We start from the raw sequence: 27,575 nt of genomic DNA, 5'->3' as shown, positions 1-27,575 counted from the left end.
ATGCCACAAGTACTCCTCGTTCTTTTTGCTGATACAGACTAACACGGCTGCTACTCTGAAACTTGTGTGGTTAGTGTTGATTAGTGGGGAGAAGAAAATCTGGTACCCAGTCTAGAAGTCATCTTAAAATAAGGAAATGACTCTGCAGTCTTCATAGTTACAATTCCCAGTTCTGTAGCTCCCCCCTTCACCACTGGAATCATATTAGCTTTTTAGGGGTTGTTTTCATAGTAACGGATTGCCAATCACAGCATATTTTGGAAAACTACTAAAGAATTTAAAAAAACACTCGGGTATCATTATTCCATGATTGAAGAATTTTCACCCATTACCACAGAACTGTGCTCCACAAGCTGAACCTTTTTTCTGTCTGTCTTTCAGATTGTTTCCTATCCTCATAATTACAAAAGTAAATACAAAAATGGGAACCAGTCATAACTGATGCTATGCTGTCTTCCTGAGACTGCAGACAACATAGCTATTAGCACTGTAACCTGACCCATTCATCTCCGTGAAGTGTTAGCACTGAAACCTTAAGATGGCATTTAAATATCTAAATTAACTAGTTCGCTGCTTTTACTTTATTATTTTGGCAGAAACATGTAGCTAATGTGTAACCCACAATCCAAATTGCCTTCCATACCAATCTAGGTTCTAAAAGCCCCAGATGATTCTCAGTGAGCTACTGAAACCTCCATCTTCCATCTTGACTGCTCCTACAATGCAGCTGTAGGTTTTCAAAACCAAAATCTGTGGCATACTGAAAACCATAAATGTGTGGACAGCGTAACATAAGTTTAATATCAAAATAAATAGCAAAGACACTGATGTTACTATTCATTTTCATGTTTAATTCACTTGAAAAAAAAATTAAATGGAGCTGCCATAGTTTTTATCCAATCTATTACAACAGACTGATGTAGAACTGAAGTCTTTGCACAGAATTTAGTTCCAGCTTGCTGTCAAGTATGCCAGGCCTTGTAAACACCCATTCACAACAGGGAATGTCTGGTGCCAAGAAACATAACAAGAATTCAAACTGTCCTGCAGAGTACTGAATCTCCTCTCTGGGACAATGGATTTAGCTGGCTCAGGAAGTGAACTTTACCTGTCCCAGCACGAGCTTTGATAAAATTGGCCCTGTGTAAACAAATAAAAGCCTATAAGCAAGGCACAAATATTCTGATATTTTAAAAAAGGGGTCACAACAGGGAAAAGTCTGGGAATTCCGTGTCAAGAGACATTTTAGACATAGGAGAAATGATTTAGAGGGAAGGGAATGCACTATAGTTTTTGGTAAAAGGTTGCTAGAAAGCACATTCAAAACTTTTGACTTTAACCTATTTGTTTGTGCACGCAATTATTTGAAATATGTTGTCAGATTGAAAAAGGATCATTTTAACCACACGTGACTATTTCGATGAACAGAATATTCATTAGTCTGACCAAAAAAACCCCTCTATTTTAAACAGTGTAGATTTGTTGAATTCAATAGACTTACTCCTCATTTACACTAGTATTAGTCAGAATCAGGTCCAATATGAGTTGTTGGAAAACACTTATTTCTGTCTGCTTTTATGAATATGCATGAAAATAGCATATTCATAGTTAGCATTGCTCTGTGATTACAAGTGGGTGTTGAACAATGCAGTCTTTCAGGAAATCTCTCTCACCTGGGGCTCCCCAGAACTAGATCTCGTTGCAACACCATCCAATATGAAGAGCTGGTACTTGTGCTTGAAGGGAGGGCACAGTCGGAACTTGCTGAGATACGCCTTCCTCATCCCTTGATCTTGCCTCCGGCCATACACTTATCCCCCAATGACCTGGCTCCTCAAGGTCCAGAACAGAAACGAGAGAGGCTGGTGATCATTCTTACAGCACCATCGTGGCCCAGGCAGTTATTGTTCCCTGATCTGCTCCACCTGTCTCTGTGACCACCTCTTCACCTCCCTCTGACAGCAGACCTCCTGACCCATCCCAAACTTCAAATGCTTCACCTCAGGGCTTGAAGACTCCTTGATGGATCTTAGGCGTAGAACAGGAGTGTTCTCCCAAGATTCAGACAGTACTGCTGAATAGTAGAAAACCCATCACAAGGAAAAATTACCTGCAAAAGTGGAAGCATTTCCAAGCCTGGTGTTCCCAATGGTCCACATCTCCTCTGGAGTCTCCTTACAATCTTTATTACCTGCTAAATTTAAAAAGCCATGGGTTTGTCAATGAACTCTGTTAAGGTTCACCTAACTGCCATTACAGATTTTCACCCCCCAATCAAAGGGTTTTCAGTTTTCACTCATTCTACCATGATGAGATTCCTTAAGTGTTTGTTTAACCTTTTTACTTACGTAAGGGAAGCTACTCTGCTTTGGGATCTTAATTCAGTCCTTAGTGCCTTAAGGAAAAAAAAAACATTTCAAATTCTTGGCGAGTTTTTTGTTTCTTCATCTCTCCTTCAGAATCTCATTCCTTGTAGCCCTCTGCTGGAAGGGTAGGAGAGCTAGGAGCACTTCTGGCTGAGACCATATACGGTGTTCTATCCTATTAAGGTGACTCTGTCTCTACCCTCATTTGCTACCTAAAGCTCTTCTGACTTTCACATCAATTGCCAGTGTTTTTTTACCCAAGTGTCACACCTCCAGAGAATAAGGCTGTCTTCATGTTCTGGATGAAAGCAGGGCTCTAGCTTCTACCTTCATAGGCCTAGGTCCTTCAGGGATTCTCTCAGATTTTCTTTTGCAGAAAGATGCTAAGGACATCTGATTTCCACACAAAGATTATTGAAATGTGTTTTGGGATGCATTCTGGCATGCTATGTAGCTTTGGTGATACATTCCCCACCTAGGGCTAACTGCCCATTCCACTAGGGATCAATCCATCTCTGTAGCCATACTAGAGAACATAGCCCTGCAAGTGTCCAAGATAGGTGTCACCTGGACTGTAGTGCACAGATTTTCCCAGCACTATGCTATCATGTATACTTCCACTGACATGGTTTTTGGCAATACTATCTTAAATCTGCTCTACACTTGCCTCCTCAGCACCATACTCTGTATTGAGGCACTGCTCTGACATCTGCTCACACGGAGCATCCATAGGGACAATAACTTGAAGGAGAGATTACTTACTTTACAGAAAGTGGAGTTCTTTGAGATGTTTTGCCCCAGTGTGTGCTCCACTACCTGCCCTCCTTCCCTTCTGCTCTGGAGTCCTTGACTCTGGACTTCATGGTTGAGAGGGACCCAGAGTGGCCCCCCTCCCTGTATGCTCTCATTCCGACATGGTTGAGAGGGACCCAGAGTGGCCCCCCTCCCTGTATGCTCTCATTCCGGAGTATAAGAATATGTAGGGTGCAGACACTGCTGCCAAAACCTCTGGTCAAAAGCGCATAGGTGCGGTGCACACACCCTCACATGGAGCACCCTTAGGGACAAAACATTTTGAAGAACTCCAGTTACTGTATGAGTAAGTAACTTCTCCTTATTGCTGTTCACTTTATCAGGATATTAAACCACCTCTTCCCCTCCTGAGCATTTGAGTCTGGGCTGCAGATTATCCTCTTTATAGATTTTAAAAATAACTCTCTTGGAAATGCTCAAATTGCAGACAATTTTAAGTTATGAATGTCTTGTTACTTTAGAAAACCACAAGCTGTTTCCTTCCTTTTAAGCAAAACTATAGCAATCTACGCAACACTGGTACCATGAACAATACTTATTTCTGAATAGTTTTCTCTAATAAGTACTCTAAATAAAACGTGTAGTTCTGCAAGAACACAGCCATTAAAGAGGTAGAAAATATGTACCCCTTTTTGCCTTTCAGAGGATAAATATGTCTGGCTGCAAGAATCATTTAAAACTAGTCCCGGAATTTTAACAGTTTACAGACTGCAAATTCTTTTCCTGTTGCTGGATTGTCTTTAGAAAATTCTAATTATTAAAAAATAAGAATTTTAATGAATTTATTTAATTATTAGTAACTCTTTCAAAATAATGAACAAGGAAGGTTTTTTTGTTGTTCCCAAATAGCCAGTGGCTTCATAAAGTCCTCTAATGGAGTAGTTTAGATGGCAATTAAGGGGCAGCTGGCTTATGTGTGTATTCGGCATCCAAAACTGGTTCACCTTGGCTCTCAATGCATGCCTGTGTCTTTCGTCTGTTTTCACGTGGTTGCTGACAGAAACGCTCTCAGGAACATTTCTAGGATAGTCTCTGGTATTCTGCCTCTCCCTTTGTCCAGGCACCTATTGGGTGGTGATTGTGTTAAGTCTGTACCTCCCGGGATTCTGCCTCCACTTCATACTGTCTCAGCTTCTTCTCCAGTGAGATTGAATCATACACCTAGGCTATTCATCACACTAATCTCTACAATTTCACCTCATAACATCTGATGTCACCCCAGTATCTCCATAAACAGCTAGCATATAGCTTGCAGCTCTTCTGCTTTTTCAGTGCAGGTACCAGTTTCATTTTAGAGTTCATAGTAATCTGGAGATTGTTTGGAACCCTTCTCTGAAAAAGTGGTGGTCCTGCATGCTCAACATTTCCTGCTGCCTTTTTCTCATATTTTCTCCAAATGTGTACATTGTTTGCATATTCTATTTCTTTTGTTTGCCTTCTGTTGAGACAGCCTGCTCTGGAGCTGAAACTCTGAAGTTAATTGAAGCGCTAAGCTATGGAACTAGTTGCCCAAAGGCTGACTCCCAGATCCCTTCTGCTACACTCTGTTGTCTCTCTCTGGCCATGCACAAAGCCTGCCTCATTTTGTTTACATGATCAGCAACTGTTTACCTCAGCCATCCAGTTCCTTTGCCACTTCTTTAGCACTGTCTAGCATGGTTTTGTCATTTTATTTTGACACATTCCTTTCTACTTCTACTGCTCTGAAAGAGATGGTAGTTTATATCTCATTTTCTTTTTTAAAAAAAAATTAAAATAAAGGAAGAACCAATTTATTACTTTAATCCAAGTCAGACTTTCTCACTACGTAAATAAAAATACATTTTAGCAGTGTTTATTTCTAATTTGTTTTGCTGATTCACCATTTGTTTAACTTCTTATATAAGTAAGAACAAGTTGTTAAGATGGTTGGAATCTATACTAGCTTCCTTAAGATTAATTTATCTGAAACTTTCTTCTTGTTTTTCAAAACAGTGAACTATTTCTAAGCAGTTCCAAAGCCTCCATCACCATGTGGTCTGAGTTGCAGCACTGTATGTTGCTATACAGTGTTTCCAACCTTAGCAGTTTTGTTGTACGAAAAACTTCAAATTAAAGTCCCAGTGCCTGGAATCAGGTGATTATATGAGAATCTCAGCTTTCATTTTTAAAAAGTCACTAATTGCCTAATCCTCATGGATGCAGAGGAAAAACTTGAACATGTGAACCTTAGCAGTCCAAAAAGCAAATAAAAGAATTCACCATTGATTATTTCTTTAAATCTCATGTTTTCAAGCCAAATCTCATGATTTTTGAACACTTGGGTTGGCAGTAGTGCATAATGTCTGTCTTGCAACCAGGTCAGACCCTGTTTTATGCATTATTAAAGCATTTACAAAATATAAAATTAATAACTTTTAATGTTAAACATCACGAGCAGGTTAGGCCCTGTCAGAAGTTGTATCAGATTCTTCTTGTGTCAGAATTAAACTATTGCTTGGATAATTTTAAGCATCTCCTCTTCATTCATTGCATATACAAGAAAAGAGAGTAACTGAATGGAGTAACACCAAAAACATTCTGTATTCTAGAAGTTAAGAGGTTTAGCTTGCTATGCTTCAAAGCAGTACTGTAGAGTTCAAATGCCATAGTGATGTGTGTTGTATAGAACCTAACAGAATTGAATAGAATGTGTCACACCTATACTATAAATGTTCTAAAGCACAAAATAAGTATGTTAAAGCAGTCCATAATGTGCTTGCTCTGTCAGATAACAACATCCTCTCTCCTCAGATATCTCAGATGATCTAAGGAGGATATTGCTTGATATATATTGCCATCTAATATATAATCTCTCAGAATGGACTATCAGTCCCCTTGTTGGATGTTCTGCACATTCCAAAAGTAAAATGAAAAACAAACCAAATTAGATATGCAGGTTGTCGTCACTTGCAAAGTCAGAATCACTCCACTTCTTCAAAACACTATGCAAATGTTGTTATAACAGTCTTGATACATATGTAATGGAGAACGAAGCTATAATAACACTGAATATGTACAGTGGAGAACTAATTTTCTGTACCTTACTAAAAGGGCTGGCACTGTTTCTCTTCAGTCAGCAAAAGATTTATAACTAACTGTTTAAAGATTTATTGAGCTGATCTAGAGCACATCCCTTTTATTGACTTTTTGGTGTTCTTGTCTATGCTACGCAGAATAGTTACAAATGTGGCCATGGAGTTTGACACAATTGATGTTTAGATGTCTAACTTTCTCATATGTGGACATAGTCATGTTGTTAAACCTCTAGAAGACATTCATTGCAGATGGAAAAAGGGAACCTGGGATAAGGCCAAGATTTAAACTGGGTCATTTTGTCTTGTATATTACTTAGAAAATGTTTGATGAAAGGAGTTGTGCTGAAATTTTGAGCAGAAGCATCTGTATTCTTACTGCTGAAACTTCAACACTTAGGGCTAGTCTACATTATTGCACTACGTCGGTGCAGCTGTGCCGCTATAGCGTATCTGGTGAAGACGTGCTATGCTGACAGGAGCGCAATATAGACACCACTTTAAGTTGATGTAACTTACGTTGCTCGGTGGGGGGTGGCTTTTTCACACCCTTGAGCAACATAAATTGTATGGACTTACGCGGTAGTGTAGGCAAGCCCTGAGAGTCATATTAATAGATTCTGCCACCAGAAGGGCATTGTGATCATCTAATCTGACTTCCTGTATAATCCAGGCCATAGAATTTCCCTCAAATAATTCCTTTTGAAATAGAGCATAGCTTATTAGGAAAACATCCAGTCTGGAGTTAAAAATTTCCAGTGATGGAGAATCCACAACAACCCATGATAAACTGTTCCAATGGTTAATTAGCCTCACTCGTAAATTTATGATTTATTTCCAATTTAAATTTGTCTAGCTTCAACTTCTAGCCATAGGCTTTTGTTATACCTTTGTCTGTTAGAATGAAGAGCCCATTGTCAATTTTTTTTGTTCCCCAGGTAGGTACTTGTGGACTGTGATCAACACTTCTTAACTGTCTTTGTTAAGCTAAATAGATAGACTCAAAGAGCTCAATCTCTGTAAGGCAGGTTTTCTAATCCTGTAATTCTGATTGCTCTTCTCTGAAAGCTCTTCAATTTATCAACATCCTTCTTGAATTCTGGACACAGTATTCCGGCAGCAGTTGCCCCAGTGCCAAATACAGAAGTAACATAACCTCTCTAATCCAACTGGAGATTCCAATTTATGCATTTTGGACACAGCGTGACACTGGGAATTCATCTTTGTGACCCTAAAATCTTGTACTCTGACTTCAGTTGTCTCCTTTATATTCATATTTGTTTACAGAGTCCTTGAAAACACCCTCACAGAAGGGGAAAGCATCACAGACTTTATGAAACTACAGTAAAGAACAAAATTGTCAGACACACAAATGAACATAATTTGTTGGGGAAGAGTCAACATGGTTTTGGTAAAGGGAAAACATGCCTCACCAATATACTACAATTCTTTGAGGGGGTCAACAAGCATGTAGACAAAGGGGATCCAGTGGATATAATGTACTTAGATTTTCAGAAAGCCTTTGACAAGGTCCCTCACCAAAGGCTCTTAAGCAAAGTAAGCAGTCATGGGATAAGAGGGAATCCATGGATTGGTAACTGGTAAAAAGATAGGAAACAAAGGGTAGGAATAAATGGTCAGTTTTCAGAATGGAGTGAGCTAAATAGTGGTGTCCCCCAGGGGTCTGTACTGGGACGAGTCCTATTCAACATATTCATAAATGATTTGGAAAAAGGGGTAATGACAAAATTTGGCAAAACTACTCAAGATAGTTAAGTCCCAGGCAGACTACGAAGAGCTACAAAAGGATCTCAAAACTGTGTGACTGGGCAGCAAAATGGCAGATGAAATTCAGTGTTGATAAATGCAAAGTAATGCACATTGGAAAACATAATCCCAACTATATGTATAAAATGATGGGGTCTAAATTAGCTGTTAGCACTCAAGAAAGAGATGTTGGAATCATTGTGGATAGTTCTCTGAAAACAGCCACTCAGTGTGCAGCGGCAGTCAAAAATGTGAACAGAATGTTGGGAATCATTAAGAAAGGGATACATAATAAGATAGAAAATATTATATTGCCTTTATAGAAATCCATGGTACGCCCACATTTTGAATACTGCATGCACGTGTGGTCGCCCTATCTCAAAAAAGATATATTGGAATTGGAAAAGGTTCAGAAAAGGGCACCAAAAATGATTAGAGGTATGAACGGCTGCCATATTAGGAGAGAGTAATAAGACTGGGACTTTTCAGCTTCGAAAAAAGATGACTAATGGGGGAGATGATAGTGGTCTATAAAATCATGACTGGTGTAGAGAAAGTAAATAAGGAAGTGTTATTTACTCATAACACAAGAACTAGGGGTCACCAAATGAAATTAATAGGCAGCAGGTTTAGAACAAACACATTTTTCACACAATGCACAGTCAACCTGTGGAACTCTTTGCCAGAGGATGTTGTGAAGGCCAAGACTATAAGAGGGTTCAAAAAAGAACTAGATAAGCTCATGGAGGATAGGTCCATCAATGGCTATTAGCCAGGATGGGCAGGGATGGTGTCCCTAGCCTCTATTTTCCAGAAACTGGGAATGGGCAATAGGGGATGGATCACTTGATGATTATCTGTTCTGTTCATTCCCTCTGGGGCACCTGGCATTGGCCACTGTTCGAAGACAGGATACCGGGCTAGGTGGACCTTTGGTCTGACCCAGTATGGCTGTTTTTATGTTTATTTAGAATATAAATAAAGTGTCCCCTTTTAATATCAGATTTGATCATTGATTTTCTTTCACAACTGAAAGGAAAGATGGTTGTACTCATGAGCAGACATTACTTTGTTGGAGAAGGAATAAAATGTAGTATACCATATAACCCGTGTTCCAAATGAAGGATGTGTGAGGTTTTTTGTTTTTTTTTTAAATAAAAATGTCATATTGCCACTTTTACTGCCCTTTGCTGAAAAAACAGAGGAATCAGTTGGACAAAAACATTGCTTTTGGGTAGGGGAATAACATTGTTTCTCTCTCAAGCACTGTGTTTCAAGCACTGTGTATCATAGAATATCAGGGTTGGAAGGGACCTCAGGAGGTCATCTAGTCTAACCCCCTGCTCAAAACAGGACCAATCCCCAACTAAATCACCCCAGCCAGGGCTTTGTCAAGCCTGACCTTAAAAATATCTAAGGAAGGAGATTCCACCACCTCCCTAGGTAACGCATTCCACTGCTTCACCACCCTCCTAATGAAAATTTTTTTCCTAATATCCAATCTAAACCTCCCCCACTGCAACTTGAGACCATTACTCCTCGTTCTGTCATCAGCTACCACTGAGAACAGTCTAGATCCATCCTCTTTGGAATCCCCTTTCAGGTAGTTGAAAGCAGTTATCAAATCCCCCCTCATTCTTCTCTTCCGCAGACTAAACAATCCCAGTTCCCTCAGCCTCTCCTCATAAGTCATGTGTTCCAGTCCCCTAATCATTTTTGTTGCTCTCCGCTGGACGTTTTCCAATTTTTCCACATCTTCTCGTAGTGTGGGGCCCAAAACTGGACACAGTACTCCAGATGAGGCCTCACCAATGTCGAATAGAGGGGAATGATCACGTCCCCCGATCTGCTGTCAATTCTCCTACTTATACATCCCAAAATGCCACTGGCCTTCTTGGCAACAAGGGCACACTGTTGACTCATATCCAGCTTCTCGTCCACTGTAACCCCTAGGTCCTTTTCTGCAGAACTGCTGCCTAGCCATTCGGTCCCTAGTCTGTAGCGGTGCATGGGATTCTTCAGTATCAATCTACTGTACAACAGTATTCAGTTATATTGCCTGCTTGATACTTGTTTGTATTGATTTCCTAATCCCACTGGAATATTATGCAAAGATAACTATACAGGGTCAGATCTTTGGCTAGTATAAATTGGGGTAGCTCTATTAGCTTCAATGGTGCCGTGCTGGCTTATATCAGCTGTACAGTAGACCCTCAGTATCTCTAAAATACTACAGTGCATTTTTAAATTACACCTTTCCAATCACCCAGCTCCTAGAGAGCATTGTGCTGTTACACAGCTGTAAGGAATTTTTCTCTTAGAGCTATTAATATAAGATAATTACCTGTTAAGACTGGTAAAGGGGTGTGTGGGCATAATATAATAGGTCATTTCCAGTTAACATCTTGCTTTTAGTACTGATTTGACAATGAAATGCTACATCAGCTCATAAATGTTTAAACAGGAAACAAAAGTGCTCTTCTGGAGCATGCGTGCATATTCCCATTGAAGGCAGTTGTTTCTGAAGGCAGAATTTAAAATATTATAGTCTGTCGAATTATTAAAGGTTAGATTTTTTTTTTTTCTGGCCGTCACCCAGGTGCACAGTGGGTAGGGGACAGTATCAGGAACTCCCCTTGAGCACCAAACCAAGCAGAATTGCAACTCTGGGGCTCAGTGGCAGGAAGGTATTACTCTGTTCTTACTCCCCTCGGAGGACACAAGGGTGGCCAGGAAGCTGGTCCATGGGTCTCTTGTGCAATGGCCAGTAGAGCTGACTGGCTGGCAACATGGAAGAAGTAAGCTGTACTTCATCAATGTCTGTGTGTGCCTGGGAGCCTGTTGGTGCTCTTGCTGCCCTTTGAAATGGGCTATCCCTACATGGTGCAATCTAGCTATTAATCAGGCTGGAAAATAGCTTCTCATTAATGTACCTCTTATTTCCCCCATCCTAAAAGGGATAATCTCACAGAAAGTGATGTGACTTCATTGCAATATCAGGAAGCAAAGAGACTTGCTAATCGTAGCTGGTATAAGTATCCCTACTTGTCCATTTCTTCGTCAGACTTTTTTGTGCCCTCTTCATGATAGTCCATATCTCAGGAACCAACTGGAACCTTTCCCATCCCTGACTGATAGGAAGGGGGAAAGAAGTCTTCAAAGCGTGAAAAAAGAAAAGTAGCCATTGAAAGATTCAGCACTGAAAGCAATGAATACTGATTTTACAGCCAGAAACTGTAGCAACTTGGTCCCACTATATATCTGACTGTCTGGAACATTTGGATAAATTTTTTTATCTGTCTTTTCAGGTTCACTACAATGTTGGCAAAAACTTGGCTGATAAAGGCAACCAAACAGCTGCAATCAAATACTACAGGGAAGCTGTAAGGTATTTTCAATTTATTATTTCACTAAGCTATCCTAAAAATTATTTAATTTCTCAGGCATAGTAAGACTGAGAAAATGTTGACTTTGGGATTTCAGCTGCAAAATGTTGCAGTGTCACATAACTAATCATCCAGCTGAAAGGAAAGGGAATGACTACAGTACCTTGTTTCCCTACGAGTAACACATTTCTCTTATATTCTAGGTTGAACCCCAAATATGTACACGCCATGAACAACCTTGGAAATATCTTGAAAGAAAGAAATGAGCTCCAGGAAGCAGAGGGGCTGCTCTCCTTAGCTGTACAAATACAGTACGTTAAAAGAATGGCAAGCATTGTTGCATCAACTCACAACAAACAGTACAATGGGATCTTATATTCCATATGCTAAAATGTATTTTAAAATTTTTGCCTAGGCCTGATTTTGCTGCTGCATGGATGAATCTAGGAATAGTACAGAATAGTTTAAGAAGGTTTGAAGAGGCAGAGCAAAGCTACTGGACTGCACTTAAACACAGGAAAAAATACCCAGATTGTTACTACAATTTAGGACGGTTGGTAAGTGTTTTTTTTTGTTGTTGTTTAATGAAATTGTGGCATATGATTAAAAAGTTATTTAAATTGTCATAAAGCAGAATTTACACTGAAAATCCAGCTATTGCTCAACACTGACAATAACTCAGATTTGCTTGAATGTAGATTGTGGGTGATCTCATGTTTTATAACACCATCTCTTGTCAATCCCCAAGCTACATCTCCCTCATCTACAAAAGAGGCATGCTTCCTGAGTTTGTCATTACTTTTTCATATAAAAACATATAAATACAAATATATTGGGGAAAAATCTAGCTTCTATGCTTCACAAAGCTACCTTTTTCTCCAGGGGATAATTACTAGTCACTTTTCAAAATCTTGGCTTCAATTCTAAAAAAAATTAGTATATTTCAACAACATGTTGTGTAACAGAGCTATACCAAAAAGAAAAAAAAAAGTTCAATGCAGATTGGTCTCAATATTTTATTTAGATTTCAAAAAAAAATATGTGTATGCCCATCCTTTTCGTCTAGGCACATGTATATCTAAAAACCATAAACAAGTCATACCAGAAAAGCAAAGGAAAATATGAATTTTTCATAAAAAGGGATTATCTCTAAAGATTTAAAAATACCACCATTCTTCAATGCACCCTTGTCTGCTGAATGGGATAACATTCTGATACTACATACATGTTTCAGAAAAATGACCCTGGGGAACAATGAACAAGACACATGAGTATCTCTGTACCATCTTTAGCATGAACTTTATGACAAAAGCAAAGCAGGATGTAATTACTGTGGATTGCCTTACTTTCAGTATGCAGATTTGAATCGCCACATAGATGCATTGAATGCATGGAGGAATGCTACAGTTCTGAAACCAGAGCATAGTTTAGCTTGGAACAACATGATTATATTGCTTGATAATACAGGTACAGTATATTAATGGTTTTGATGGTTACTTACATAACAGCTCTTATAAACCTTGAAGCTAGCAAGAATACCAACCTGGCTCAGAGACTTTTAGGGATGTTTATGAAAAAAAAAATGGAGGATGCCTGGACATCTCTCTCCCCTGCTCCCCTCACCCCAAAGAAACCAGGACCTCTCTCTCCTCACTCCCTAGAAAAACAGGGATCTCTTTCCCGCCCCTTCCTGTCTGTGGCCAAGGTGGGGGCCTGCCCCCCACCATTGTGTCCCCGACTTCTACCCCCAAACAGGGAGAAAAGGAGAATTGGCACTAGGAAAGCTGCCCTCCTATGCCACCTAGGGCCCATAATTACCTTGGTCAATTCCAGGTGTGGACCTCCTTCCCAAGAGGATGATACTCTTTCTTTTCTCCCTCCTCTGTCACATTCCCTCTCCTGCTCCTCCTCTTCCTCTCCTACAGCCTATGCAGTGAGGGTCTGCTAGGAAGCAAATCACTGCAACTGTCAGTGGAATTTGGGGTCCTGGATTCACCACCCAAGCCACAGGTTGCGTGTTGCGCTCTAACTGCTCTGTATGCTGGCGTGCTCTAGGTAGCTAGTGCGCATTAACATAGTCTGGCAGGCTCCACGTGGGACAGTTAGAGTGCAACACACAGCCTGTGGCTTGCGTGGTGAATCCAGTCAGGCAATAAAAATTCCCGCAACCAGTCCTTGACTTTTACTAAAAATAGCCTGGTTGGGGAGGAGGCACAACAGCGCTGCCAGGGCTTGCAGCTGTTCCAGCCCCATCGCTGGTCCTGTGGCAGGAGCTGACTACCACTGCTCCTGCCCCAGTGGGAGAGGGCTGACCGAACCCAACCCCATCCTACCCCAGCTGCTGCTCTGGTGGCCGGGGACTGCTGTTCCGGCGGCCCTGGGAATGGCAGCTGCTCCAGTCCTGCCCCAGAAGAAGTCCCGGAGGTCCCAGAAAGTCACGGAATCCGTGGCCTCTGTGACAGAATCATCGCCTTATTTATAATACAGTATACATATGCTCACAGTGTGGAAGTAGCTAAAATATTAGCTATGTTAAAAGTTATCTTTTCTTTCCCTTCTCTCCTTCGTCACGCTATGGGCTCCCAGGGAATTTAGCACAAGCTGAAGCAGTTGGAAGAGAGGCCCTGGAACTGATACCTAATGATCATTCTCTTATGTTTTCTTTGGCAAATGTACTGGGAAAATCACAGAAATATAAGGTATGTAAAGGGGGAAGTGATCTGAATGTTTGCATTTAAAAGTGAAATCTGTGGGAGGAAGGCACTGGACTGTGACTCAGCAGTTCAGGGTTCAGTGTCACACTGTGCCACAGAACTCCTGTGAGACATTGGGCAAGATACTTAATCTCTCTGTGCCTCAGTTTCCCAAATGTAAAATAAAGATAATTCCTTAACACCCATTGTGTCATGAGAATGAATCTGTAAATACTTGGGGGCAGCCAATCACTGTGGTGTGTACTTTGAAAGAGAGCCAGATAATGAATTTAAGTCTAGATAGGACAGGACCGAAAGAACCAACCAGTCCTTGTACTTGGACATAAAGAAAACTTCTGCAAATAAGGGGGTAAACACAATTCATCTGGTAAGTGTTAGACATTTGTTTCTGAAAAGTAATTGACTGCCGCATGTAATGAGAATCAGTCTCTTGATTAAATATTCTCATCAGTATTTGCCACGATTCCTACAGCATGAAGGAGAAATAAAACGCACATTAACAGGAGACTACATAATGGAAGGGCAGCAAGGAAAAAATGCAATTAACTTTTCCATTTGGTCTCATTTTCTGTAATGGGTAGTTTAGGAGCAAGCTATCAAAGTCAACTCATGCATCTGTGGAGTGTTTTGTAAATGGATCAGCAGTGGCACACAGCTCTACATATGTGTCACAAAGGGTTTGAGTTATGTTTGCTTGTTAATGAGCCAAAAGTTAGTCTTATTTTGTGGAATCACTGACCAAGAATAAGCCACCTACTGTGAATAACTGTAGTTGTCCTCACTGCCTGTATATTCATCCTCCTCATCTGCAATGTAAGTGACAGGAAGAGATGTATAATCTGAAAGCTTTTTGAATTCCTCATATAAAAAATGTTTGCTCCACTAAGATCCTTTGATTTGTAGCAATAACATAGCACTGAAGTAACATCCTGAATATATCTTGAATGAGAAGCATTTATGACCTCTAGACCTTTCAAGATAGAAATATACATTTTTTTCACCGATTACAGTGTCAGGTGATATTTATCTCCATTTTCTTGCCCTTTTCCAGGATGATGAAACCGAGCCATGTATCTAAGCTATCAAGTTTGCTGTAGTTGTCACAGGAGAAATGCACTTTCAGAGAGGACTTAAAAGAAAAGAGGGGAGTTGCTTTGATGACCAGCTCAGGAAAGCCATTCTGTTTGGAGTGGGGTAGTATGGAAGAAATTACAGAGATGGTTGTGGGAGAAAATGGGGCTCTGAGATTAGCATTGTTAGTGGAGTGGAGGGAACCAGAAAGTGGTAGTGGGAGAGAATGTGATGAGAAGCTCAGTATGATCAGTGGGGAAGTGTGGAGTTATGTAGGGCCTTAAAAGGCACTAACAGGCAACTTGAACTTGATGTGGTGTAGCAGGGGATAGCAAATGGAGAGATTCAAAGAAGGGACTGATGAGGTTTGTTCAATAGGGAAGGAAAATGATCTTAGCAGCTACGTTCTGTATGGACTGGAGGGGAGGAATGTAGGCATCAGGAAGGCTAGGGATCAGTAGGTTACATGGGAGATGATGAGAGCCTCGACAAGAGTTCTAGCTGTAAGGACAGAGAGAAAGGGATGTATCTCCGAGATCTCTTCTAGGGAAAAGATTCAAGATTAGAACGTGTCAAGTGCCTAGACATGTTGAGTGAAATTTGTGTTGGGGAGAAAGACTGAATGATGATATGGCTTCCAGCACTTAATGGATAGATATTCTCATAAATAATGTGTCTGCATAAGGATTGCTAAGGTGTCAGTTCTGCCCTTGAAGCATACTAAGCATGTTTTTTCAATCCATATTCCTTTTGAAGCAGTCTATTGATTTGGAAATGTCTTGCCAGCTTGAAAGCTAGGTTTTCTTTCAATATGACTGCAGCAATGTTCCCTGTAATTTCAAATTCGCTATGCATTTTTCCAGAACGGATGACTTACAGAAATGTAACTCCTAAGCATACGAAAGATGGAACTTCTTAATTGAGACCTGGTTTTAGCAAATTAGTTTCCCTTCCTTTTTGAAATGAACAAAGCAACTACAGATCTCGGAAGCCATCTCTAATGCTTTGAAACTGTGTGTATATTATATGTTTATCCACAGTGTTTTTGTTCTAGAAATACAAGATGTTAGCCCCATTGGCTAATTCAGTGGGTCTCCATATTTGAGGTAAAAACAAACTCGTTTTGTGCTGCAACTCTGGCAGCAGATGGAATATGCAACATGCTTTTTTCAAAGCCTTTGCTACACACAGTGCTGCAAGTATCCTGACAACATTTAATTTAAAGATTTGGCTGTCCAGACCAACTGAAATATTGCCCAGTGTACTGAAATGTTTATTTAATGCAATGGGATATTCTTCAAACTGCCTTTAATCATCTGATGCTCGTCGACTAACTGCTGAGCAAAGCAATGGCAATAAAATCTTTTCAATAAGTATGTGCCAGAAGGCATATGGTAATGGGAGTCAGCTGCAAATGTGTTTTATTAAGTTTTCTGGAGAACACCATGCACAATAACTGTAATCTATAATACTTGGATAGAGGAGGAGTGAGTTCCTGTGTTTGTTGCTCCTACTGTGTGGCTGGTGACAATTTATTGAAAGACTGGGTTAACTGGGCAGCAGCTTATCTGTGCACTCTGTTGGCTGTATCTTCACAATGGAAAAAGTAGAAGTCTACTTTTTAACTAAAATCTTAGAATTTCCAGCATATTGGATAATGCAGCAAAGATTGCAGCAAGATTCCAACATTGTGGGAAGTGTGACGTTATTAATCTTTAACTTTTTTCCTGCTTCTGCTGTTAGGGCAAGTTTGTTTGGAGGATTTTGCTATGTGTGTATGTGTAATGAACTTGGAGACAGATGGAGATGCCAATCCTGCCACCAAAGGCCTGTTTTCCCCACTTGAGAGAATTCAGATGCATGGTTCAGTAGCTTGTTCCCATGTAAGGATAGAGTAGGCCTTCATGGCTGTGGTTTATAAAACTTTTCTCACAGGACAGCCTGTATTTGGTTTTTGGGCCTAAGATGTTAAGGCCTCCTACACCAGACAATCATCTAGGAAGTAATGGCCTTTCCTGAGGTGCACTGGACTGTAACTGTGTATTAGGGTATGCCTACACAACAGCTGGAAGGTACAATTCCCAGCGTGGGTAGACTTAGACATACATGCTAGCTCTGCTCAAGCTAGCACCAAAAAATAACAATGTGGCTGAGGTAGCACAGGTGGTGCCTTGGGCGAGCTGCCAAATACATACCCAGGGGGTTGGGCGGGTTGCCCAAACTAGTGCCCATGCTGCGGCAGCTACGCTGCTATTTTGAATGCTCCAACTTGAGCGGAGCTAGCACGTCTGTCTGTCCACACTTATCTACACCTGCAGACTCAAGGAACACGAAACGTACCACTTACAGCTGGCCTTTTCTCTCTAAGTCTTTTGCCTGGGAACTGAGCTAGAGACTGTCCAAGAATCTAAAATGTACAGCAGCACAGAAACTACCTAAAATTACCCTTCTAAAATACCTGAACTTAGCTTTTTTTTTTTAACATGATGATTTTTAACAAGGATTCTCTGGACACAGAGCAAAGGTCTCTACACTGGCAGCTAGCATGGGGAAGACAAAACTTGAAGTGGTTAAGAAACTGACCAGATTCTTATAATCTTGGCTCTGAACATTTGGTGCCATGAGAGGCCTTTGCTTTTCTAAAAGGTTCCCAAATGTCATCAATGCTGCGGGCACATCCCACAAGTGGGAATATTCAGAGGACACTTGTAGATGTAGTGATTTTTTTTTTTCAGTGATTTGTAGTTTTTATATTTTAAAGTAGAGGTACTGTTCCTCAATGTGGATTATATTCAGACCTCAGCTTCAGATGTGTTTACTGTAACTGTGTTTTAATAAAATTAAGAAGTGGTTAATTTTTAGAACAGTGGGAAGAATGACAGGTTTCAGAGTAACAGCCATGTTAGTCTGTAACTTAAAGGCAAAAGCTTTTGCTGAAAACTTAAAAACAGTACAAAATAGAACATTATCTTGGGCCAATAACAAGCAGGGAAAACTTCTACCTAAAAGGTGAATATTTTGAAACATTAGGAATATTGGGAAATTTGATTAAAACGTACACTGCTTTGCAAACTTAACCACAGTGGGTACTGCTAGTTGCCTGCTATAAAAGTAGAAGCCTGTGATATGTTGGTGCTTGTGTAGTTTATATTTAGTGGAGGCTGCAGCCACCAGAGAGCAACAAGTTCAGACAGTGTTCTATATAACATTGTGGGGAGGTAATGTATTGTATAGATGGAAAAAATATGGCTACAACTCTAATACAATTTGTGAAGTCTTTGTGGTGCTTGGGTGCACTTTGCGTTTTGTGTACTACACGAGTAACCTATACTGTTGACATCTTCTTCCAAATTATTCAGGAATCTGAAGCTTTGTTCCTCAAGGCAATTAAAGCCAATCCAAATGCAGCCAGTTATCATGGTAATTTGGGTAAGAACCTTTCTAACTCCTCAAGAGCAAACTTTTATCAAATGTGCTGTTTGTTCCCTTATGTTCACTGTGTATAAAAAGAAGTTTTGAGACTGTTCCTGCTGGGTGGATTTCTGTTCTGACTAATTTCTAGAAAGCCATCAAGGAAATGGGGCATCAAAAACTAAAAGCTGTCACATGGTATGATAGATCAGATAGGTTGAACGTAGTAGTCCAGAGATGGCAGAACTTCAGTGGCTGCAAATTGATTCATTTGAGCTATGCTTGTAAATCTTTATGAGCTCATATAAATACAGTAATTTATGGCTACAACATATTTCATTCCTCTGTCATTCCATGGCTGGTTCTTTCCCCAAGCTCTGCTCCTGCAGCTGGCAGAAGAACAAACTACTACTGTGCCACTAACCAGCAAAAAAACCACTTTATTGGAAACAAATGCTTTAATGTTGTTTTCCAAGCGATTGGCAATTTGCACATTATTCAACAATACTGCTAATGAAAACTACTCATTGCTGTTTCAGCTGTGCTTTACCATCGCTGGGGAAATCTTGACTTAGCCAAGAAACACTATGAAGTCTCTCTGAAGCTTGACCCTGCTGCACCCGGGACCAAGGAAAACTACAGCCTCTTAAAAAGAAAACTGGAACAATTGCAAAAGAAAGGCAATGTCTGATGTTTCTTTTTAGGCTGTCAGCGCATGCTGTATACCTTTAATGTTACAGGGCTACTTTTAACCATTTAAGGGATTCAGTCACAGAGTTTTAAAAATAATAATTACAGCACCACTAATGCACACTCAAATGCTTGATTTGGTCTTACATTGGAAATGTATCTTTTTTTTTCAGTTGACTCAACTGTAGATTCTAAAATTTCAGCTCAAGAATGTTCTTTTCTGTTTTTGTTTTTTGAAATCTTTAACTGTTTTTAAACCCCATTAAATACACTGACATGAGTATGTGAAATTTAATGTAGTGTGGAGTTTCACAACACTACTTCACAACACTATAAGTAAATAGAAAGTTTATTTTCATATGCAGTTGACTCATTCATCTGACTTTTAGTATCAGTGTAGAATACTAAAATGGAGAAAGTGACTCTGAAGAAATGGCACTGTCCTATTTGAAAATGTGATCCCTTACACGTATGCAGAGTCCATAGATATTCACTTCAGAGAGTGAAGTGGATTCCAGTCTATATAGCACATCAACAGAATGGTTAATCATTACAATTGTAGGTCCAAATTCTGACTAAGTTTGTGCCTGTGCAAACCCGTTGACAGCAGTGGGGTTGGCAAAGGTGTAAATGAGGCAACAATTTGACAAGCATAGGGTTATCAGCCATATGTGATGGTGCACTCGGTCAGGGGTGGAAGGACCCCACGGACAGAAAGTCTTCCCAGAACAATGTAGTGGTACAAGTGGGCAGCACTGGCTAAGGAGTGAGTGTGGCCGTGGTACAGGAGGTGCACTGATGCAGCCTTTTCCCAGTCAGCCTCTGCTGGCAGGACTCCCCTAGCAGCCATTAAAATTGTCTTAACTCTTGTGGCAGGATGGTGGGGCAAACACAGTCAACCCTATGCCCCAGGTTAATCCTTATCTTCTTGGGCATAGCAACTCCCACTGGTTCAGGAAGTTTCAACTTGGAGTTCCTGCATCAGGGATGAACCAAGCACAAAGCCACAAAGAAACTGACCTGCAGAATCCCTTCTACTGGCACATGAACCATAAGAAATCCAGATTCGCTTTCAGATCTCAGGGTGAGTTCGCTGAAGTGGCAATTAGGGGAAAAAAGCATCTTTTAATTTATAAACACAGAAATATTATATGGAAATGACTGAGACATTTGTACAGCACCACTTTTGGAGCATGCTGCACTTTAAACTAGGGTTTTGAGTTAACTCATACGATTAACTCAAAAAAATCGCGATTAATGGTGTTCTTCTGTTAAACAATAGAATACCAATTGAAATGTATTAAATATTTTTGTACATTTCCAAATATGTTGATTTCTATTATAACACAGAATACAAAGTGTACAGTGCTCACTTTATAGTATGATTTTTTATTACAAATATTTGCACTGCACAACGATAAAAGAAATGGTATTTTTCAAATCACCTCATACAAGTACTGTACTGCAGTCTTTGTCATGAAAGTGCAACTTACAAATGTAGATTTTTGTGTTACATAACTGCACTCAAAAACAAAACAATCTAAAACTTTAGCGCCTACAAGTCCAGTCAGTCCTACTTCTTGAGCCAATTGCTAAGACAAACAAGTTTGTTTACATTTACGGGAGATACTGCTGCCTGCTTCTTATTTACAATGTCACCTGAAAGTGAGAACAGGCCTTCGCATGGGACTTTTGTAACCAGCATTGCAAGGTATTTATGTGCCAGATATGCTAAACATTCATATGCCCCTTCATGCTGTGGCCACCATTCCAGAGGACGTGCTTCGATGCTGCTGATGCTCATTTAAAAAAAAAAATGCTTTTAATTAAATTTGTGACTGAACTCCTTGGGGGAGAATTGTATGTCTCCTGTTCTGTTCTATCTGCATTCTGCCATATATTTCATGTTATAGCAGTCTCAGATGACCCAACACATGTTTGTTTTAAGAACACTTTCACAGCAGATTTGACAAAATGCAAAGAAGGTACCAATGTGAGATTTCTAAAAATAGCTACAGCACTGGACCCAAGGTTTAAGAATCTGAAGTGCCATCCAAAATCTGAGAGGGACGATGTTTGGAACATGTTTTAAGAAGTCTTAAAAGAGCAACACTCCGATGCGGAAACTACAGAACCTAAACCATCAAAAAAGAAAATTAACCTTCTCTTGGTGGCATCTGACTCAGATGATGAAAACGAAGATGCGTCGGTCCGCTCTACTTTGGACCGTTATCAAGCAGAACCCGTCATCAGCATAGACACATGTCCCCTGGAATGGTGGTTGAAGCATGAAGGGACATATGAATCTTTAGTGCATCTGGCATGTGAATATCTTGTGATGCTGGCTACAACAGTGCCACGCAAACGCCTGTTCTCACTTTCAGGTGACGTAAAAAAAAAGCGGGCAGCATTTTCTCCTGCAAATTGTAACCAAACTTGTTTGTTTGAGCGATTGGCTGAAGTAGGACTGAAAGGACTTGTAGACTCTAAAATTTTACATGGTTTTATTTTTAAATGCAGTTATTTTTGTACATAATACTACATATGTAAGTTCAACTTTCATAATAAAGAGATTACACTACATTACTTGTATTAGGTGAATTGAAAAATACTATTTTGTTTTTTACAGTGCAAATACTTGTAATCAAAAATAACTATAAAGTTAGCACTGTATTCTTTGTATTCTGTTGTAATTCAAATATATTCTATTCAATTCAATGTGTTTGAAAATGTAGAAAACATTCAAAAATATTTAAATAATAGTAAAATACCATTTAACAGTGTGATTAATTGTGGTTAATTTTTTAATCGCTTGACAGCCCTACTTTAAACTTTTAATTAGCAGCACAGAGGAGGGAGTCAAATGCTGTTCGTGTGCTGGTATTTACATAGCTCAACATAATGTTGCTGCTTCTGTAAATATTTATCTTTTTAAAAAGAAAGTGGAAAAACAATCTATTGGATCTGAGAATTGAGAGATTTGACCTCCTCTCTCTCCATGTTCCTGCATTCTGTATTTTTTTTTCCATAGGAAGAAATTGATTCATGCAATATTTGCAGCTTTCCTAACTTGTGTGGTAATATTGTACAGGCAGTTCTGATATATTCTTAATATACCACTCACTTAAATATGAAACTGTTTAAAATGTAAGGCAAATGTCTGCCATAGTACAGAATATTACATGATCTTGCCCTTCTGAATACCATGTAAATGTTTTACATCTACCGTACTCTACTTTTTAAATGTTTTGCTTGGAAAAGAGTGCCACATTTGGAACTAAAATACAAGTGGCAAGTTTTTATAGATTTTTATATTCTGTCCTACAGCTCAGCCTAATATGCATCAAATGTAGAAGGCATTGTGTTAAATAGGCTTCTAGACCAAAAAAAAAAAGGATTTTGCTATGGAAACTAGTTTCTAGCAGACAAAAGAAATGACTTCACAAAAACAAGCCATATTTGTTTATTCACAATGTCTGTTGTAATTGAGTTCTAAATTATTATTCTTGTCATGTAGTTCACATGTATGATCATCCTTATTGGCATGTACTGTTTGTTTTGGATTAATCCAATAGATCAATATTATACTTAGGGCACGAAAACTCTGCATTTCATTATGCAGCAAACCCATTACATGCACTTGTCTGGGGATGCTGACTTGTCCTCCTACTCTGAGTTTCTGATGGATTGGGCCTCCTATTTTGTACTCTTAGTATTTTAAAATGTTTATTTACTCTTCTAGTGCCAACCCCATGATCTCTTCTTGATTTATATTCAGGTTATTTAATATCACTTAACTTTTTATTGGTCTTCATTGTTTTAATTTATAATTAATTATTTAGTGCAATAAAAATGAAAGGTAATCACTTATATCAATTTAATAGCAATGGTACACTTTTAGCAGAGTATGTCGGAGCTCAACTGGCTTCTGAAGAACTAATGTACAAGATTCTGTTTATATAAAATACCCCATAAATCTTTCAAGAACACTAAATATCTTCCACTTTATCCTCTCAAACAACTTAGTAATGCAACTCATTCAATGTATTAGGCCTATTAAAGTATTTATGAATTTACCTTTTTAAAATGTTTAATTTTCCACACCTGGTAACTAACTCCTGAGTCAGTATAGAAAATATTGCCTGCAAGAGAAAAAAGATGTAAAGAGAGGGGTTTCACAGGAAGGAGATTTTATAAGCTTAGACCCATTTGTTTTTTAATAATTTTTCTTTCCACTATTGCTAATTGATAATATCAATATAGAATATTACTGTTGCTAATTTCTCCTTGCCAGCTGATCAATCCTTTCCTATTTGATTATGCAGTGAAGTCATAAATCTATATTTGTGACATTGTATTAATTTCCATAGCAATAGATTGTGAGGTCACAAGTGCTTGGTCACTTCACTGTTCACTCATTTAAACAAAATTACGAAGAAAGAGCAAAGGTAGGCAGCATGCTCCAATGGATAAAGCACAAGATTAGACATAGGGTCTGTACGCTACTGCTACTGTTAATCACTGTAATTCTGATTTACTCACATGTGGAAACATTTCAAAAGCATCCACTAACTTTGAGAGCCTCTATTTTTGAGTGTCCAACTTCTCATATTTACGGCCTGACTGTCGGGATGTGCTGAGCACTTGCTGTTCCTGTTGATTTTAACTGCAATTGTATTTAGTATATCTGAAGATCAAGCCCTAGGTGTCTGTTTGGACATTGTGAAATTGAGGCACTCAACTTTTGAAAATGTTGGCTTTACTGTCTCCCAGCTATACTGTATGCATCTGTAAAATTGGAACCAACTACATTTGTTCGGCACCTCTGTAAAAATAGTTGTGATCTAGGGATGAAAACCTCCTTATTTAATATAAAAAATGACTAGCCAAATGAATTGGTTTGTGTACATATTCTCCCCATGCTACAACATCAGGCTCTTAGGATACATATAGTCCTACAATTCATTATAACAATGAAAGAATCTCAGAAGAATTTGAATCATATCAAAGCATCCCACACAGCCAACTATACCTGTGATACGAAGTCATTTTCCATCTTCATGTGCAGTTGTTCTTTCCTTCCAAGGAAATCCCCTACTGGTTAAAGTTTCTTCAGACTTAACTCCTCTTCCTGTCCTCTTCAACTAGTCTCCTGAGCCTGAGGTCTGGATTCCTGAAACTCCTGGTGTTTCATCTTTATGGGTACACATCCTTATCGTGTGTGTCCCTTGCATCAAGAATCCTACAAGTATTGTTGAGCTCAGGCCGAATGTGATATGAGCAACAGGTACACCTGGGGAGGTCAGATGGCAACAGTAACTGGATGAGGGAATGAGATTGTAAAAGACAAGTGAAGGAAGAAAGAAATCAAAGTTTGGGGTTGTGTCTTTTGTGGAGGTTTGTTACGGGGGGGATGGGGTTACTGTTCACACAAAGGTTTGGCTACCCAAAAGAATTGCAAGTTCAGACTAGGAGAGTTTATTTTCTGAACTAGTTTTACCTATTGCTAGGTTATATATGATCATGTTGTATTTTAGTAAAGTTGTCATTTATTTCATTGTGTCCAGTTTTACACTAGTTTAAAAGTAATCAAGCAGATAACTGTAAATCTGTAAAGCTCTTGATGGGTTTTTTTTTAGTTTAAAACCCTGTCCTTTGGAATTCCAAGCTCTAAATTGTAGCATATTGCTAAAAGAATAAAATGTTTGAATTAAAAACATCTAAATATTTTATTTAGATGTTGATTCCTTTGTGCATACCAGATTTCCAACAAGCATAGCTACGTCTGCTGATTCAAACATGATCCTCATTTTCAGTGAGTGAGCAGTACTTGTATTTTCAAAGTCCTTTAGATGAATCTCTTAAATGTGCCCTCTACTAACAAATCTTTTGTAATATGAAAGACCATAATCCACTAGGAATGAAAGTGAGAATACAAATGAAATTTGCTATAGCATAAAGGTTAAGTACTGTACACCTGCTACTTTTAAAGACACAAATACCTGTAGCTGCATGAGTCATGTACTGGAGGATTGATTGTACTGTTAGCAAAATGCATTGCTGTGTTGTGGCATAGGTGTTTGGTATGTCAGTGTATGGTATATTAGAAATGATTCATGGCTTATTAAATTATGGGGTTTTGTAGAAATCCGGTCACAAGAAATTTGAAATCCGGTCACAAGAAATTTGAAATCCGTGGCTTTGAATTTGATGCTGATATCTGAACTCTTCTTTCTTGATGTACTGTTAATGATCTGAGTTGCAAATAGTTATTCCAATTTACAAAGTTTCAACCAAGAAAGACGCAAACATTTGTAATAAAGCCCAGTAATAAATCTGCATTTTTGCTATCATGCTACTGAGGTTTTATTTTTGCTTGTAATTAAATAAGTGGTGTGTTTATCTTATAGCAGGACCCAAAATGTGCTAGGCACTATAGAAAAATATGACATCAGAAGACATAGTCCCTGACCTGGTGTGCTTACAATCGAAGGCCCTGATCCTGCAAACATTTACACTTGATTAATTTTTATCATTGTGAGTAGTCTCACTAAGATTAAATGGGGCCTAAAACAAAAAAGACAGAGCAATCACCCTGGGTGGAGGGGAAAGTGCAGCAAACGTTAATTCCAACTTTAAAAATAATTATATAACACTATCCACATGTACTCTTCCCAGCCATTGTTAATTCATTGTGGTTAAAATTCACAAGGGGGATTTAGGTACCACTAACATTCACAAGCCTAAGTTCAGCTGCTGCTTAAACTTATAGGCACCTAAATTTCCACCATTAAAGTCCCTGAGGTGTCTACATTTTGGTCGGTAGGCATGCATGCAACCACCTAAATCTTCACACCACTCAGCAGCTTGGCATGTAATCCATGCCGAAAGTCCAGCTGGATTCTACAACTAGGTGTCCCCTATCTTGTCTTAGGGACCAGATCACATAGGCATGCTCAGTTATATCTAAACCCTTACAAAAGCAGCTGCTGCCACCAGTGGGTACCTGCATTTGAAATATTGATCTTTTAGGCTGCTGCCCCCATGGGCATTTCTGCAGAAATGAATGCTAGTGGGGTGTTAGGCTACTGCTGAAACAGGGGAGGTATATGGCTGCTAGAAAAAGGTAGGCAAGGTCAAAAAGATTACTTCACAGCACTGTTGGCAGTGGAGGCTGGGCCTATGCTGCCTGACTGGGATGGGAAGAAGAGGAGGAGTGGCACAGCTGTTTTCTCCCTTGCTGCTGAACTACCTCAGGTACTGCTCCTGGGGAACTGAGCCCATCAAAATAAACTTTGACGTGATCAAAATTTCCCTCTAACCGTACAGCTCCTGAGCGTGGGGCTGTCACATCACTAAAGCCCCTGCCCTTGGAGGGCTGTGCGCGCTTCCTCTCCTCTGCAGTTTTTGGCAGCTACTTCCCAAACAGACCAGCTCGCCTAGGAGCTAAAAGGTCGGCGAGGTGGCTTCAGGTGCCTGTGGGCTGGACGGGAGAGGGAACTGTTTCTGCTCCTGTCTCCCTTTAGGCTCTCGCCCCGCTTTGGGAACCTATAGGAGGTCAGTGGGCCGCTGCAGGTGTTTTTCTGTACGAAACAACCTTCCCCTTTACTCCGCCTAGGAGCTCGTTTCGCTCTTCGCACGTGCGGCAGCGCTAGGTGGAGACGCTGCTTAAGCCAGGAGGAGCCAGCCAGGCTCAGGGCCCCTTCCCCCGGCAGCGGGCGGCTGCGTGGGGGCCCAAGGGGCGCAAAGCAGCAGATGCAGCATCACACGCGCTCTGGTCCCCGGCCGCGCCGCCGAGATGCTCCGCTGTCGGGGGGCGGGGCGGCTGCAGGGCAGCGCCACGTGCAGCCAGACGCGGGGGGCGCTCGGAGGCCGCGCGCAACCCGCGCGCTCTCGCCCCTCGGCTCACAGGCTGCCCGCGGGGGCGGAGACTCGACGCGTTAGCATCAGCGAAGCCCTGCGCGCGGCGCCCTCAGCCACGGGCAAGGTCGCGCTGAGCCTCACTCCTCCCGCCGTGGCGTCACGTGGCCCTGGCCCAGCTCGCCCCTCCACGCGCACTCTCGGGAAGGGAGGAAGTAGGGGGTGTTTCCACGGCAACGCCCTCTCTCCTGGCTCCGCCCCCTACCTGTGCCGCCGCCTGGCTCCTCCCTCCGCTGCCGTAGGGGTGGGGCCAGAGCTCGCCCAGACCCCGCCCTTGAGAGTTGAGCTAAGCCGGACCCAGAAGCGGCCCAGGAAACTGGGCACCAGCCGGGCGAAGGGACGCTCCGCCCAGGGGAGAAGCTTCGCGGGCAGCCAGGCTGGCGG

At 40.4% G+C, this 27,575-nt stretch overlaps 2 protein-coding genes and 1 long non-coding RNA gene across 9 annotated transcripts in view; 2 read left to right on the top strand and 1 right to left on the bottom strand.

Moving 5' to 3' along the window:
- TMTC4 (transmembrane O-mannosyltransferase targeting cadherins 4) overlaps positions 1-25,629 on the top strand; it is a 66,474-nt gene extending 40,845 nt beyond the window's left edge. For 3 of the 4 annotated variants that reach the window (XM_037896416.2, XM_007066236.4, XM_037896415.2), the window contains exons 12-18: positions 11,308-11,387; positions 11,589-11,696; positions 11,801-11,942; positions 12,738-12,852; positions 13,972-14,084; positions 18,530-18,599; positions 19,121-25,629. In XM_037896416.2, coding sequence (XP_037752344.1) covers positions 11,308-11,387; positions 11,589-11,696; positions 11,801-11,942; positions 12,738-12,852; positions 13,972-14,084; positions 18,530-18,599; positions 19,121-19,272 — 780 coding nt within the window. In that variant the 3' untranslated portion in view covers positions 19,273-25,629. The remainder of the gene's footprint in view (positions 1-11,307; positions 11,388-11,588; positions 11,697-11,800; positions 11,943-12,737; positions 12,853-13,971; positions 14,085-18,529; positions 18,600-19,120) is intronic. The other variant, XM_043535133.1, reaches the window with a different exon arrangement.
- LOC114020945 lies at positions 831-23,416 on the bottom strand. Of its 2 annotated transcripts, XR_006287332.1 has the most exons (4): positions 23,349-23,416; positions 2,111-2,194; positions 1,674-1,862; positions 831-1,140 (listed from the first exon to the last, which is right to left on the bottom strand). It is a non-coding gene; the product is annotated as an uncharacterized LOC114020945 (long non-coding RNA). The 2 variants fall into 2 exon arrangements; XR_005225006.2 differs by having other exon boundaries at positions 1,674-2,194.
- The window catches only part of GGACT (gamma-glutamylamine cyclotransferase), a 41,265-nt gene continuing 39,312 nt past the window's right edge, over positions 25,623-27,575 (top strand). The window contains exon 1 of one of the 3 annotated variants that reach the window (XM_043535173.1): positions 25,623-27,575. In XM_043535173.1, the coding sequence (XP_043391108.1) occupies positions 27,070-27,575 (506 nt within the window). In that variant the 5' untranslated portion in view covers positions 25,623-27,069. The other 2 variants (XM_027828530.3, XM_037896432.2) reach the window with 2 other exon arrangements.

This window comes from Chelonia mydas, chromosome 1 (genome assembly GCF_015237465.2).
Source record: "Chelonia mydas isolate rCheMyd1 chromosome 1, rCheMyd1.pri.v2, whole genome shotgun sequence".
Classification (NCBI taxonomy): domain Eukaryota; kingdom Metazoa; phylum Chordata; order Testudines; family Cheloniidae; genus Chelonia; species Chelonia mydas.
This window is presented reverse-complemented; position numbering and strand designations above follow the sequence as displayed.